Source organism: Asparagus officinalis, chromosome 7 (assembly GCF_001876935.1).
Source record: "Asparagus officinalis chromosome 7, Aspof.V1, whole genome shotgun sequence".
Lineage (NCBI taxonomy): Eukaryota > Viridiplantae > Streptophyta > Magnoliopsida > Asparagales > Asparagaceae > Asparagus > Asparagus officinalis.
The window spans coordinates 134757478-134773768 of record NC_033800.1 but is presented as its reverse complement, the minus strand read 5'-3'; the positions used below and the strand labels follow the sequence as shown (position 1 = coordinate 134773768).

At 40.2% G+C, this 16291-nt stretch overlaps 1 protein-coding gene and 1 pseudogene across 2 annotated transcripts; both read right to left on the bottom strand.

Moving 5' to 3' along the window:
• On the bottom strand, positions 433 to 1428 carry LOC109849737 (probable histone H2A variant 1). Of its 2 annotated transcripts, none has more exons than XM_020419605.1 (3): positions 1320 to 1428; positions 1047 to 1161; positions 433 to 945 (listed from the first exon to the last, which is right to left on the bottom strand). In XM_020419605.1, exons 2-3 carry the CDS (start codon positions 1152 to 1154, stop codon positions 649 to 651), a joined length of 405 nt encoding a protein of 134 aa, XP_020275194.1. In that variant the 5' UTR covers positions 1155 to 1161; positions 1320 to 1428; the 3' UTR covers positions 433 to 648. The 2 variants fall into 2 exon arrangements, with proteins under 2 accessions (XP_020275194.1, XP_020275193.1); XM_020419604.1 differs by having other exon boundaries at positions 1234 to 1395.
• Positions 2338 to 3434, bottom strand: LOC109847813 (annotated as a pseudogene).

The following is a 16291-nucleotide window of genomic DNA, read 5'->3' as shown; positions in this document are numbered from 1 at the left end:
CGCGAGCAAGGCACCCACACGACTCGATCGAGTGACTCCTATCCTTGCTGAGAAATCGAAGAGGAAAAGATAAGTTTAAACTACGGGCTAATTTCACAAAAGACCCATAAACTTTGAGATAAAATTTTTACATTCCACTCGAGCACTCAGAAATAATACAAATTGTAGGCTCGCTTCGTTTGAACTCTCGTACTGCGATATATCCTTATCTAAATGGAATCGAATCAAACTCTTTATATAAGCCCATAATCAATCTTGAAGCACGTAGGCAAGGTAAAACCACTTTGTTTGCAGGGAAACGTTTAGAAAATTAACATAGAAATGGATCAGCTAATCTCTTTTCAACAAAGAGCAACAACAATCATAAGTGCGTGAATCCACGGAAAGCCTAAACAAGTAACTCATTCATCAAACATTCATCAAACAAGCAAATCCCATCAGAATTCTTCTCACTAGTGCATTTCATCAAACAGATAACATTAGCAACAACAAACCCAAACGCGTACCTAAAATTAGCAAACTTCAATCTCTAAAAAAAGTTTTATATTAAACCCCGCATCAGTTGAAATCTAAGTCAGACCCCCAAACACAAAAGTAAACACAGCACGGAATTACAAGCTACACATAGCAATTCTAAGATCTCGCTAACTACTCTTTGGAGGATTTGTTGATGAGGGACTTGTGGATGTGAGGGATGACTCCTCCACCGGCAATCGTCCCCTTGATCAGCGTGTCGAGCTCCTCATCCCCTCGAATCGCCAGCTGGAGATGACGAGGGGTTATCCTCTTCACCTTCAGGTCCTTGCTGGCGTTCCCGGCGAGCTCCAGCACCTCAGCAGTCAAATACTCGAGAATCGCGGCAGAGTACACCGCCGCCGTTGCCCCAACGCGGCCGTGGGCGGCGATCCTCGACTTCAGCTGGCGGTGGATTCGACCGACGGGGAACTAGAAAAATTGCAGAAAACCCCCCCGGAAAGGGTGAAACGAGTTGCAAGTAAATTTTTTTGGGGGGTAAACCGAGAAGGGGGCGAGGGGGGAAATTTTACCTGGAGGCCAGCACGAGAAGAGCGGGAGACGGGCTTCTTCTTGTCCTTGTCCTTGTTGGCCGCCGTCGTTTTCGCAGCCAGAAGCCCCTTCCCTCCTTTACCTGCCATCTTCTTCCTGAAATTGGACCAAGAAAATCAAACCAAACCCTAGGAATCCCCGAAAAAAGGAAAACCCTAGATCTCGAACCTTAGCTATGAATTCGACTAGAACGGGGAGGAATTAGAGAAACCCTAGAAGCCTAGTGGAGATCTGAGGAGAAAGAGGGGGCTGACCTTTCTTTTGGTTGGAGGGAAATTGAAAATTTTCGAGGTGAGGAGAGAGAGAGAGAGAGAGAGAGAGAAAAAAGCGGCGGTTTGGGGAATTAATAGAAAATGAGATTTTTGGTAGGGCGGTTACTTTTGGGGGGAGTCGATGGGAATTTTAAAATTTTGGTCTATTTAAATGAATACCCTTTGATTTGACCTAAATTACGCCCCTCACTGTGAAGGGGTCGGTAGAGTTTGTTTGGATCAGGTTGGGTGTTACAGGCATAAACTATTTAAATGACGAGGTTACCCCTGACTTCTGTTCACTGGTTTTCAAATTGGGTTCGCTTTTGCCCCAAGTCTTGGCTTTAGTTTGAGTTTCGATTTCATTTGGCAAAACAAAAATATTCAGTACGAGTTCATGGTTTATGGATAAGGTTTTAGAGAAATTATGTAATGTAGCAGAATTAATTGGTGTCTAAAAAACAAGCCTCAGTTTTACTCTTCTTTTGGCTCATAATTCTTTGGCTGATAAGTCTGGATTCACAGTGTATTTGACTACTTATCACTGCTTAAGACCTTAATCATGTTAGTTGTAATCTGGGAGTGGGGATGGTTTCATCCTAATTCGGTTAAGGATCTAAATTTAAATTCAGAAAATCAAAGTTTGGGGTTGGGTCCAATTTGGCTAAAATACCAAATTGGTATTTTTATACAAACTTGTTTGCCAGTTTGGTATATATAAAAACTTCGGCGACTGCAAGGCATTTATTCTCGGTCTTTTAGTCAATAAGACCATTTTTCTCAAAATTCCGACAATAAAATTTGTTTTAACCCCCTTACCTCCCAAAATTATTAAATCTGTGCGCAAAACTATCAAAAAAAATTCATCCCCTACCTCTCCCCCTTCTCCTCCTCATCGTCGTCGTCGACGTCCTCCTCCTCTCCCATTCCCCTCTCCTCCCCTCCTCCACCTCCCCTTCCCCCTCCAACGTCATCCCTCTACCCACCCTCCCCTCCTCCTCCATCAGCTAACTTCTTCTCACTACCTCAATTCAGTAATAAATCCTTTTGCACGAAATGTTGGCTGGTGCCCTCTGAAACATATTTAGCAGTTTCATAAGGTTCATAGTTTGCTAATGGAGGGTCTCCTTCAAGCATCTAAAATTAAATATAACGAATGGGTCAACAAGCATGGTAACACACATGCTGATAAATTGTAATGCTATTAGAAAAATCAAACTACCTCATACAATATCATGGCAAATGAGAAGACATCAACTTTCTTGTCATATTTCATGTGTCTGAATACTTCTGGTGTCATGTATCGGTCTTTCGTTCTCGTAAAGAAATAACAATTAGTTTAAAGTGTAACACTCATTCTTCTTTTGAAGGAAATATATTTTATACTCACAACTTCCGGTCTCTCCAGTCACTTTATATACATCATGGGAGTTTTGGACTTTAATAAGCTTGCTTAACCCAAAATCTCCAACCTTCAAATGATCAGCATTGGAGTTCACCAAAAGGACGTTTCTGAAAGAAATTTGTACCAAATGAACTTTTCACATCAACATCAAATAAAAACTAGTAATTGAAGTTTATTCATATCAAAATGAAATGAAAATTAGCAGTTCAAGTTACCTGAGCTTTAGATCACGATGAATTATAACATTCAGCTCATTATGAAGATAGGTCATACCCCTGTATACTCGTGAAAATAAGTAATAAAATAAAACAGAAAAATGAGAACTTCAGTTTTAGGACATACTCAGTTTTAGGAGGGGATGAGAGGGGAATGGGAGAGGAGGAGGAGGAGGACGTTGATGATGACGATGAGGAGGAGGGGGAGAGGGAGGGGATGTTTTTTTTTTTTTGATAGTTTTGAGCACATATTTAATAATTTTGGGAGGTAAGGGGGTTAAAACAAATTTTCTTGCCGAAATTTTGAGAAAATTATCTTATTAACTAAAAGGTCGAGAATAAATGCCTTGTTATCGTCAGAGTTTTTAAATATACTAAACTGGCAAATATGTTCGTATAAAAATACCAATTTGGTATTTTAGCCGGTCCAATTTTATACACAACAATTCAATCTTTAAACTGTGTTAGCTTCACAAACATGAGAGCATCTCCAACCATACTCTCCAAATTGGAATATTCCCAGAATATTCCAATTTGGAGAGTGGAATTTAGAGATTTGCTCCAACCCACACTCTCTAAATATTTTTCTTTTTATTTTTTTGTCAAAAAAAGCCATATAAATTAATAATGTTGGATATAGTTTACATTAATAATTTTATTTTAATAATTTATTTGGGAAAAAACAATAACATTAGAAAGTTGTCGACGAGAGCTTTAAAATGAACCCAATATTAATGATGCAATACAACATATTAAGAAAATAAAATCTAAATTTTATGTTTGTATTTTCTTATAGGGCAAATTAAATAGATATAATAATAATTTTTATGTTTGATACTTATTTATTTAATTTAAAAATTAATAATCTTATAATAATACTAAAATAAATTAATCTTAGTTTCATTTTGAAGATCTCGATGAGACCTTTCCAAATATATAATTATTTCGAAAATTAGATTAAGGGAAAATGTGTCTAGGCCCCAAAAAATATAAGTTGTTGCGACCAAGCCCCTCAATGTTTTTCTCATGTCGTTTAACCCAAAAAACTAAAAAAATGTGATTAGGTCCCTTTTCACACTATCCCAGGATTTAATCACAAAAGTTCCCGAAAATACCCCTTCCACTTTTCTTCTTCTTCTTCTCCTATGAGGTCTTGGAGGAGGTTGCCGCTTCGGCAACAGAAACGGTGGAGGCCACAATGACGATGGAGGTCGCAGCCACAGAGACGCCAGAAATAGTTACCCTATCATCGGAGGAGGCCGCAACGATGGAGGTCGCAGCCACAGAGACGCCAGAAATAGTTACCCTATCATCGGAGGAGGCCGCAACTCCGACATCAGCATCAACCACCACAGAGGTAACTGAGGAAAAGACCAAGGCGACCGACAGTGGCAGAGCGGCAAGAAAGTGAAAATAATCATTCACCTCTCCTTCATTTAGACTCCTCACATCCCTCAACAAAACTCATCTCTCAAATCCCCCATTTTCCCCGTTCCTTCACCAAAACCCTGACTCAAACCCAAATCCAAACCCCCAAAACATTTTACTGATCTTTTCCCCATTGCTTTACTCTAGACCTAATTTCTCTTCAAGGGCTCGGCCTATACGACACCAATATGGGCTCCAATGACGACCATGGTGATGGCGGAGGTCCAGCAATGTGGGCCGATAATGTGAAGAGGAAGAAGAGGAAGAGGAAGATGAACAAGCACAAGCTAAAGAAGCTGAGGAAGCGTCTCAGGCGCAAAGCTTGATCTAATTTAGGTGACGTCTCTCTCTCACCGTGTCATCTTATTTGTCGAATGCTTTGGTTACTGTTATTTGGTTTTGCTGCTTTCCTTCATCAAATTGTATTGATGGTGAAAATCAACCTTTTTTTATTTTGTCAGGTTGTTGATTTTCCCTGTTGATTTCGTTTGATTGTATTGGATTGTTTCTTGTGGTGAGTGATATTTGAAGCTAATATACCAAAAGTGGCCATTTGGACGCTACCCAACTCCTGTTCGATTTTGTTTGATTGTTTGATTGTATTGATGGTGAAAATCAACCTCGATTCTGACATGTTCATCACTAACTCACTCATCTCCTTCTACTCAAAATATGGCCATTTGGAGGTTGCCCAACTCCTGTTCGATCAAATACCTCAAAGGATGAGAAATGTTGTTTCTTGGATAGCTATCATCAGCGCCAACGCCCTTAATGAAAAACTTGTGATGTCATTGTCCTTTTTCAGAGAATGATGGACGTTAGGATTAGACCCAATAGACCCACTTTCTTGAATGTGATGAGTTGTGTCTCGGAGGCTATGAGAGGCCGATGAATTAATAGAAATGGTGAGAAGGGAGAGGCTCGATGAATTGAGGGAAATGATGAGAAGGGAGAGGCTCGATGAGGATGTTTGTATTAAGAATACGATGATAGGGATGTATTCCAGTGTAGGAGGGTGGGGTTTGCGAGGAGGGTATGTGATCGAAGTTGTAATCTGTGAATTTGTAAGAATAATCATATTGTGTACTCAAGCAATATCACTTGTAAGGAGTTTTAAAAGCAGCTTATCTTTTTTTATTTTTTTGACTATGTTATCTTTCAGCTGAATAAGTTATCTTTCACGTGAACATGTCAACTTTCTTCATAACATGTTAAACTTTAATCTGAAGATGTTAACTTTTATCCTAATATGTTAACTTTAATTGTTACATGTTAACTTTCATCATTATATGTTAACTCTCCTCGTAACATGTTAATTTTCATTGTTACATGTTAACTTTCATAATAATACGTTAACTTTCTTCATAACAAGTTTTTTTGAACTAAAATTTGATGTGTTTGAAAGACTGAAAGTCCCTCAGTTAACTTTCTTCATAACAAGTTTTTTTGAACTAAAATTTGATGTGTTTGAAAGACTGAAAGTCCCTCAAGATGATTTATCATTGATATATAAGTTCTCACAAGTTCAGACATATTTTCTTATACAAATATCTTACAAAAACCACTCCAATCTCCAAGCAAATCTACAAATTTTAGTATACGGGCAATCTTTAGAAAGAAGCTGAGCTTGATCGTCGCAGTTGATGCTTTGGTTCTAGTTGCGGCGCAGAATGTAATATCGTTCTCTTCTTCAAGTCGTGAGATCTTATTCTCCAGTTCATTGGTGTATGCCTATCCATTACAAAAACAAGTTTCTGTCAAAACACAACACATTCATAAGATGAGAAAAAGTAATCATTCTGAGAAAAAGTTAGCATGTTATGAAAAAAATTAATATATTATTATGAAAGTTAATATGTAACAGTGAAAGTTAACATATTATGATGAATGTTAACATGTTCGGTTGAAAGTTAACTTGTTACGAGGAGAGAGAACATATAATGATGAAAGTTAACATGTACCAGTTAAAGTTAACATAGGATACATGTCATGTTCTTGCTGATCATGTTCTTGCTGATCATGAGATTTAACAGACATTCTATGTTCTCATGAGATTTAACATTAATCAAAATTTCACTTATTTTGCCACAAATAAGAGACAACCAAACCGTATGGTTAGATAAATAGCACAATTATCGGCTGGAGCTTTTAGATGTTATAAATGTTACAACACTGGATTTATCAACGAATAGATCTCTTTACTTGTACGACTTAGATGTCTCGTATTTCAAAACAAAATCTTGCCCAAAAGAGAAAACCATTAGCAAATTCTCAAAGTAACAAATGGGCACAACAAAGCAAATAATTTTTTTTTCTTCTCATATATAATGAACAACGAAGAGATGGTGGTTAATTCCTTAGAGGGCTGTAGTCCTGGGGACATATACTTACATTGGTCATACCACAGAGTCTCAAGACTCCCAAACAAAATTTCACATGTTTATGTGTAATACTAATCTTATTACTTCAGTGAAGCAAAATGACAAACAACTGGTGTGCAGGGCACAAAAGAGCCACAAAAATCAAATACACAAATATAACCATAGGAAAGTGGGTTACACCATGAACTTGCACCTATAAATCACTTGCTCACACCATCCAAAACAAAAACCATAAAAAACAACAGATGGTCAGAAACTTTCTTGCCCTGGGCAGCTGCCCAGGGCAAGCCTTGTGTGGCTCCACCACTGGCTGAGGGTGCTAGATTTTCTCATTCTGTTTTGTTTTTTTAATGCAACGTCCTCCTCCTCGAGGTCGACTCGAAGCCCCCTCCCCCTCCCCCTCCTCCTCCTCCTCCTCCCCTAACTGCAGCACACCAAGAGCTTCACCGCCGCTCCCGCCTACGAGGGTAGGAACGTGTCTCTGAGACGATCTGCTTCGATGTCGCCGGTGGCAGCTGCTAGCGAGGAGTCAAAGGCTCACTTTAGCAAGCTAGAGTTTGGGGATCGGAGGAGGCTTCTCAATCTTGTTTCTAGTAGGGTCTCGCAGTGGATCCCGAAGGATCTTGAGCTCGTCCCTCTGTTTGCCAGCAGCTTGGAGGAGGAGATGATGGTGGCCGATTGGAGACTTGAGCGTGAGAAGAGAGGAAAGAGAGGGAGGGGGGGCAGTTTTGGAATTTGGAAAAAACTTTCTCACTGTGCTGTGTTGGAAAGGTAAATAAGGGCTGAAACACAAGTATTTCATATGTTTGGGGCTTTGTCACACAAAAAATAATATGGGGGGCCTTGTCACAATAGCTTTTTTATTTTGGGGCCTCGACACATTTTTCCATTAGATTAATAATTTTTTAACTATATTTATTTGAAATTAAAATCTAATTTAAATTACTAAGAATGATGGCAAAGTGATACTTTTTAAGACATTAAATAGTTAAAAGTGGTAAAATTGTAAATAATAAAAGTTTGAATAGTGATTTGGAGAATCTCTCCAAATTCTAGATTCACTCTCCAAATTTGGAGAGTGAACCATCTCCAAATTTGGAGATCTCTAAATTTGGAGAGTGATTGGAGAGGATTTACTCTCTAAATTTGGAGGGATGGAGATTTTGTCGAGTGATTGGAGATGCTCTGAATAGTGGAGGAGTGGTTGGAGATGCTCTGAATAGCGGAGGAGTTGAAGAACACGCTCTCGGAGTTTCTCCTTAAGAAGCTTGGAATTGAATGAGATCGGTTTATACGCACTTATTTTTTTAGTTGTGAAATCACAAAAAATATGTGTTAAGAAGAGTGTACATTTACGTTGCAATTTATAAAATTAAAAAAAGAGAAAAATGTCATGTTTCTTTGAGGAAACATAGCATGTTTTTCACGTAAGTGAAATTTTAAGTTTCAAATATTTTTTGACTTTTTTTTGTTATGTTTTTATATTTGCGCTTTGCTCTCAATAATGTATCCATATTTTGAGCAAAAGATTGAGGCCCCAATTATTTCCTTTTGAAGTGATCATGAAGGGTGATATTTTTTAGAATCCTCTAGTCGTAATTGCAATAAATGTTATAATCTATTTTCACCCACGTTGAGTAATTTCTCATTTTTTTTTCTTCTACAAGAATCGATCGCTCTTATGTGCGCATTAGGGTGGAAATTGTTATTTGGATAGTCTGATCCAAACCCAATCCAAATATTAACATATGGATCCCTAAATCATGTTCAATAACTTGTTGTGTCTCCATGTATATATTATAGAAGTAAAAATTTTGTGTTTTCTTCTTAAGTCTGCAATTAAAATATATGAAAAAGTTTCAAGGTAGGAAAATGAAGTTTATACTTTTCTAGAGCTTTCTTAGAAAATAAAATATTGTCTGTCTTATTTTGGGCCATGGTAAAAATCAAGTTTCGTACTTCTTTTGAGTTTGAGATGGAATGAAAAATAAGGGAAATCGTTATTAAATTATGGAAAAAGTTTGTTTATTATTACTATATATTATTTTTTTTAAAAACATGCATCAAAGCCTCACGTAATTTATCTATATTTAACTTAAATTTGCATTTGCAAGGTTTCTAAATTTATGAAAAGTACTGGAAGCACGAAAAATCTAGTTCCTTTTTTTCGCCTCAATCAAACAATTTAAAATTGAAAGAATCTGAGTCGGTAGGTTCTCTGTTGCTGCCCTCTCTAGGGTTTTAAAAATCCTAGATCTAAGTTTGTTCCGTTTTCTCTCTGGAAACGCGTAACACTTCTCTCCCCATCCCTCTTGACGGGCCTCTATCGGCCAGTTCCGGTTGTCTCTTCCGTTTTTCTTCGGGCAATTTCTTCCTTCTTCGTGCGGCACGACCCTTCCTGTATCGCTCTGGTAGTTTGTGGCGAATTTATTTGGCAAGATCTGAGTTTTGTCCCCATCCCTCGCAGCAGCCCTCGGGGTTTCCCATTGGTGATTCCCGTCGGCAAGGCCTCGGTGGGTCTCCATCGGTGATTTCCAGCACATCCTCGACAACTCACACCAGTTTCCTGGCGTCATTTCTCTTCGTCTTCTCTTCGTCTTTGCTCATTCGAATTTCATCTTTCTGGGTCAATCGTCATGTTCTGTCTTTGGGGGCTGGTGTGTTGGAACATGGCGAGAATTGATGATGATGGGCTAGTCGAGCTTTGTGCCAAATGCAGCTTAGATGACGAAGATGGCCCTGTTTTCCTGTCAACCAAGAACCGGACAGATTCATCTTCCTTCAACAACTGTCTTTTGAGGAAGGTTTTTGGTAGGAGGATCGCTAATAGGGATGGCCTTGAGCGTGTCCTTAGGAAGGTATGAGATGTAGATGCCCCCTTCCAGGTAGAACCCTACAATGGGAAGAATACATTCCTTTTCAAATTTGGTTCCGATGCAGACAAGGAGAAAGTGCTTGACGGTGGGTCGTGGTGCTTTAAAAGGAACATACTCAATTTGATTGTCCCTCGTAGGGTTGGTGCCCCAACATCTCTGAATTTCTCTTCTACTCTATTTTGGGTACATGTCAAGAATGTACCACTTCCTGTCATGAACGAGAGGTGCGCCAGAGACCATGGCTCGCTCATAGAAGAACTTAAAGAGATTGATTTGCGGGATAACAAGATGCGGCTGAGGATTCTCATGGATATTACTAAGCCTATAAAAAGAGACACACATGTTTGCTTTGAAAAGACCAGGGAGATCGAGAAGCTCTACCTCACCTATAAGAGACTTCCTGATTTTTGCTTTTCATGTGGCATTATTGGCCACAAAGTTGCTGAGTGTGACAAGAGAAGTGTACAAGCCGATGGTAAATTTTTCACATCCAAAAGCATATATGGTTCTTGGCTCAGAGAACTCCTTCCATCTTTCAAGGCCTTGAGACTCGATCTTCTAGAGCAACTGATGCATAATGAGAGGGGAAGAAACAATCATCCTCTCGCGTGGTCTCAAATGATCTCATGTTGATGACTTAGATGGTAGTGCTCCACTACAGATTATTCCGGTCATGGTGGGGTGTGAGACCCCTCCTGTACCCTTGCCTATGGATAATGGTGTTGCCTCTAATTTGCATGACATTACAGTTTCTACATCCACCTCGGGAAAGCGGGCTTTATCGACCTGGAAGAGGCTTGCTAGATGATCTGGGCAGCATGGCTCCAAACAGAAAGGGAAAGTGAGCAAATGCAGGATAAATTCTATGAAGGATCCTCTAAATGTACATGAGAAGAGGGCATGATTGGTGGTTCTAGGTCTAGATTCTACTCTTGTTGAGGCGCACACTGGTGGCTAGGGACACCAGGAGCCATGAGTTGCTTTTGCTGGAACTTTCAGGGAGTGGGGAACCCTGAAACATTGTCTGCTTTCCGCAGGATGATGCGGACTCATTCCCCAAGTCTAGTCTTTTTTTCGGAGACTAGACTTTTTTGGTAGGTGGGCGTAGATGATTAGATTTAAGTTGGGTTTTTAAAATTGCTTTGTGGTCGATAGTAGAGGCAGAAGTGGTGGACTCATGTTACTATGGGGCGATGAAATGGATGTGACTATCCATTCTTTTTCTCCTAGGCACATTGACGTATCAGTTATTGACTCTGCGGAAGGAACTGGCGGCTCACCGGGATTTATGGCCATCCCAAGAAACACTTATGATATTAGTCCTGGGATCTATTGAGATGGTTGAGGGGTCTTTCCTCTGAGCCATGGTTATGTGGAGGTGACTTTAATGCCATCATGAGCCCAGGGGAGAAGTTGGGTGGTAGACAGGCGCAAGTTTCGAGTATGCTGGATTTCTAGAGTGTTCAGCTGCATTGTGAGCTACTAGATCTAGGGTATCGCGGTCACACCTTCACTTGGATTAATCGTCAGACTGGTACATCTTATATCCAGGAGCACTTGGACAGGATGGTAGCTGACTCTGGCTGGCGTGATATATTTTCCACTGCTGATGTACATCACTTGGATTTTCTCTGTTTCTGACAATCGTCCTATTGTGTTATATTTTGCTGCTCATCGTCCCCTCCCTGTTAGGCATGGTCGTCCCTTCCGCTTTGAGGTTTTTTTGGCTCAAAGAGGATGATTGAGTGATATTATTAGCAGGGCCTGGCTTGGTATCTTCACACAACAAGGTCTATGTGAGTCAGTTTGTCAGAAGCTAGGGTCTTGTGCTACAAAACTCAATAGTTGGAGCAAAGAGCATTTTGGTAGATGGAGGCATTTCATTTATTTAGTGAAAGCTTCAGTCTCTCTACTCTTCTCCTGATATGGGGGATCGTATGGCTGAGATTCGAAGGCTTGAGAAGGAAAGGGAGGTTCTTGAGTATATGGAAGGGAGCTTCTGGCGACAGCGAGCTAGAGTTGATTAGCTTCGAGACTGGGACCGCAACACCAAATTCTTCCATATGAGAGCTTCCACTAGGAGGAGGAAGAACTTCATTAGCCATCTACGTCATCTGAATGGCACTTGGGTGGAGGATCATGTGGGAATTGCAACGCTTATTGAGGATTATTTCTCGGAGCTGTTTTCTTCTTCCATTCCTTCAGAGGAGGTTTTGGCTGAGCTGGGTGGTGCTATCTCTTTACAGCTTTTAGTGGATAACCTCTGAATAATTTCTGAGCCTTTTATAGGTGATGAGGTACGGGGTGCTCTTTGATCTATAAGTCCTTCAAAGGCACCCGACCTAGATAGCTTCCATGCATCCTTTTTTCAGTCTGAGTGGTTTGTTATTGGCTCAGATATTTCGGCTGTATGTTTGGAGATTCTAAATGGGAGCTCATCTATCAGGTCTTGGAATAAGACCAATGTGGTTCTCATCCCAAATAAGGATTCACCTGAGACTGTGGCGGATTTTAGACCCATCGGCCTATGTAATGTGGTCTACAAGATTGTCACGAAGGCCATTGATATTAGGCTGAAGTGGGTTCTTAGTGAATTGATCGGATGCTTTCAAAATGCTTTTGTCCCAGGGAGATCTATTCAGGATAATATCATTGTTGCTTTTGAACTTCTCCACACATTGCATAAGATGAGTCATGGTCAATCTGACCATATGGCACTGAAGTTGGATATGAGTAAAGCACATGACATAGTGGAATGAGGGTTTATTGACATGGTCCTTCAGGTCATGGGCTTTCCAGATCATTGGAGGAATCTCCTCTTGGACTATATCTCCACTTTCTCACTCTCTTTCTGCATCAATGTGCATATTGTGGGTCAGGTCACTCCTACTCGTGGTCTGTGTCAGAGATGCCCACTATCTCCATATTTGTTTCTTCTATGTACGGAAGCTTTCTCGGCACTGATCATCAGATAGGAGGAGAACATGTGCATTAGAGGGTTATCTTGTTCTCGGTCGGGGCTAAGGATTTCTTACTTGTTCTTTGCAGATGACTCTTTGGTTTTTCTTCAAGCTTCTCAGGCCGCTGCACAGGGCCCAGGTTGTCTAGAGTACTCTGCTACTATATGAGGCTGCAATCGGTCAGAAAGTTAACTTTTAGAAGTCTACCATTACCTTTAGCCCTTATGTATATGAGGATACTAGGGCCTCTATTTTCTCTATCGTGAGGCTTGATAGGGCCCAATCACATGATCGATACTTAGGTCTCCCTTCGGTGGTCCGAAGAATCCGTTGTCAGACTTTTGCTTCAATCAAAGACTCAGTTTGGAAAAGAGTCCAAGCATGGAGGAGAACTCTTTTCTCAGCTTGGGGGCGAGAGGTTATGGTGAAAACTATTATGCAGGTGATTCCATGCTATGTGATCAATATCTTCCGCATTCCCATTTCTTTGTGCAGGGAGATTGAGCCTATCATTATGAGATTCTGGTGGGGACCAACTTCTGGTGAGAGAAAGATTCACTAGGTTAGGTGGCAGAAGGTGTGTCGAGTAAAGTCAGAAGGTGGTCTGGGTTTTAGAGATCTATAGATTTTTAATCAGGCATTGGTAGCTAAGCAGACATGGAGGATCATTCATGACCCTTCTTCTCTAGCTAGTAGGGTTTTGAAGGGAAGTATTTCAGGGACTCGGACTTTCTTTCAGTTGGTGCCGGCCCTAACTGTTCTTATTTATGGCGGAACATTATTTGGGGGCGAGAGCTCCTGGTTCAAGGTCTGAGATGGAGGATAGGGTGATGGCCAGAGTGTCTCTATCAATACTGACCCATGGATCCCAAGGCCCTTTTATTTTAGGCCAATCACTTCTCCGATCGACCCTTCTAGGAGGGTGGCTGAGCTGATCTCTGATTCGGGTACTTAGAATCATGATTTGATTGCTAACTCCTTTTGGTAGGTGGATCGGGAGGATATTTCACTTATCCCACTGCCCTCTTCTCCTATCCTTGATAGGCTCATTTGGCATTATGAGGAGAAGGGGTGCTACAAGGTCAAGAGTGGATACCAACTTCTTCACCACACTATGTCTGATGCTGCTTCCACCTCATATTCTAGGGTGGCGAAGTGGTGGTCCTTGATCTAGCAGACGGAGATCCTACCGAAGATTATAGTGTTCCTTTGGCGCCTGTTCTATGATGCTCTTCCCACATCAGCTGGTTTATCTCGCAGAGGGATCTCTGTGTCCCCTAGTTACTAGCTATGCTCTACTACCTTTGAGACTGCTATTCATATCTTCACTGTCTGCTCCTTTACTCGATTAGTGTAGAAGTCCTTAGATCTTTGGGAAGTGATTAATGACTTTCGATGTACATGTTATGGTGATTTTCTTTTCCACCTCACCTTTGTTTATCCTGGGGACTCTCTGGCTTTGGCTTTCATGACCATGTGGTTTATATAGGAGGAAAGGAATATGCGTTCTCATGGTAGTGGTATTAGGGAAGCTTCGATCTTGGTGACTCAGATTCTCTGTTTTGTGGAGGAAGGGGATAGGGTTCGAGGCCTCTCTCATGACATTACTACCTCTTCCAAATGGCCTTCTGCTTGGTATCCCCTTGCTCCTGGTATGTTTAAGCTCAACACAGATGCATGTTCCTCTGGAAGGAAATATTATTGGGTTAGGAGGTGTTATTCGGGATAACCATAGGCATGTGATTGGTTGCTACTCTATGGGGCTCAACGGTCTTATGTCTGTGGGTCATGCAGAGCTGTTGGCTGCCCTGGAAGGTATTCACTTTGTTTGGCGTATGAACTGGAGGATTTCAGTCGTGGAGATTGACTCTCTAAGGGTTGTCTCCTTGGTGGACTCTCCTTCTCCTTTTGCTTCTATGGCTTTTATTGCAGATGAAGTTCGCACTGGTTTGTCTGCTATTTGCTGCTCTAAAGTTTCTTATGTAAGGCACACTAGTAATAGTGTTGTTCGTGCCCTAGCTAAGTCGGTTATCTATTTGTCCACTTTGTTTTTGGTCTGTTTCTGTCCCTCTGTTTTTTGAGACAGAGTGTTGTTGAGGTCTTGGCTAGTTAGGTCGCCCTACCTGCCTTTTCAAAAAAAGAAAAATTGAAAGAATCTTTAAATTCTTTTTTCTCACAGAGTGATTTGATTCTTGTTTGTCGGGTGACTCGAGGTGGCTACGGTGTGTCAATATCTGGACAACTAAGACGATAAGCGAGATAATTCAGAAATTAACCAGTTTAGAGAGCGAGTGACACTATAGGAAGAGGGTCGAAGTGGCTCATCTCTAAACCGTTGGGGACTGATTTTATCATATGGCCATTGAGTATTGACAAACACGCGAAGCTGAGAAGAGGGTCCTAACCAAAACCTCTTCTGATGCTCAAATCAACCGTATATTTGAAAAAAGTGTCTTCAAGTGCTAGTTTTCTTACTTGCTTAGATAAATACTTTGTATATATGTGGGTGATAGAAATCTTCTCCTCGAGTTAGTACACGTCAAGAAATTTTCTTTTGCCAAATGGTGACAAACCATGATTCAATGTTTGTGTGTTGTCAAATGTCTTTGCTACACTTTGTAGATGGAATACAAGACATAAGTAGGTCAACATAATGCCTATCGAGTCAAGGGGTATATACTCCATTAGTACTCAATGTTTGGCAAAACTATCAAAAACTGGGCCAGAATCAGTCATAGACCAATTTTAAGGTAAACTAGTTCTTTTTTGAACCAACGAAGGGGGTTGCATGGCTCAGCCTCTTTTTTAGCTAAAAAAGGGCTAGCATTGGCACAGTTTTTGTGAATCAATAAATAAGAGAGGGAGGGGGGGGGGTGGCGGGGGGGGCTAGAATGAGCTAAGTTTAGTTCTAGCCAAGTTTTAAGGATTTGCCACATACATCCTTAAGGATCTATTTGACGAGATGTAGAAAACTAAGTTAAGGCTGGTCCAGACCTAATTTTAAGCTAAACCGGTTCTATTTTGAACCATGGAAGGAGTTGGTTCAAAGTAGAATCAATTTAAAACCATATTTTTTGCCTAAGAAAAAATGCACCGGTTTAGTCCATTTTTTTTTCCAATTAGAATTGTTCTAAGAATTGGACCAGGTTTAAACCTGCTCCAATTTTAAGTGCTAGATAAGTAAACATAACATGAGATAATATCCAAAAGAATTTCTCATCCAATCCCAAGTCAAAATCAACCTTCAGTTTTTAGGGCTAACTAATTTTTTTAGGAGAAAACAAAAAAGACAAATTTGTTTTGCTCTTAGGTCGGGGGATTAATCATACAAGGGCCATTTTCGACTCTCCATAAAATAAAATAAAAAAAAGGAAAAAAGCGGGTTACCAAATTTTAATAGAGTAACTTTATGATGCATGTGTGCAATGAGGAACAACTGCGATTATATTAGAGAGTTCGATTGCCAAAAAAAAACCAAAGCGAAGTGTTATAAGAAACTTATTTCTCATAAAATTTCCTTTTTTGCCCTTTCCGATTCTCATATTAAAACCAAGGGGAAAAAAATGATGCGCCATGATGATGCTATTCATAATTTAAGAAACCATGATTCTTGCGTTGAAACCAATGAAAAAAAATAATGTGATACCCTCTGATTAGATGATGCTATTCATAATTTAAGAAATCAATTTTCATGATTTATGTAGATGATG

Bases quoted from the DNA above. Each gene is read 5' to 3' on its own strand.
- LOC109849737 (XM_020419605.1), bottom strand. From the start codon at position 1,154: ATGGCAGGTAAAGGAGGGAAGGGGCTTCTGGCTGCGAAAACGACGGCG. The intron at 946-1,046 runs GTAAAATTTCCC...CAATTTTTCTAG, and splicing joins CTTCTCGTGCTGGCCTCCAG to TTCCCCGTCGGTCGAATCCA.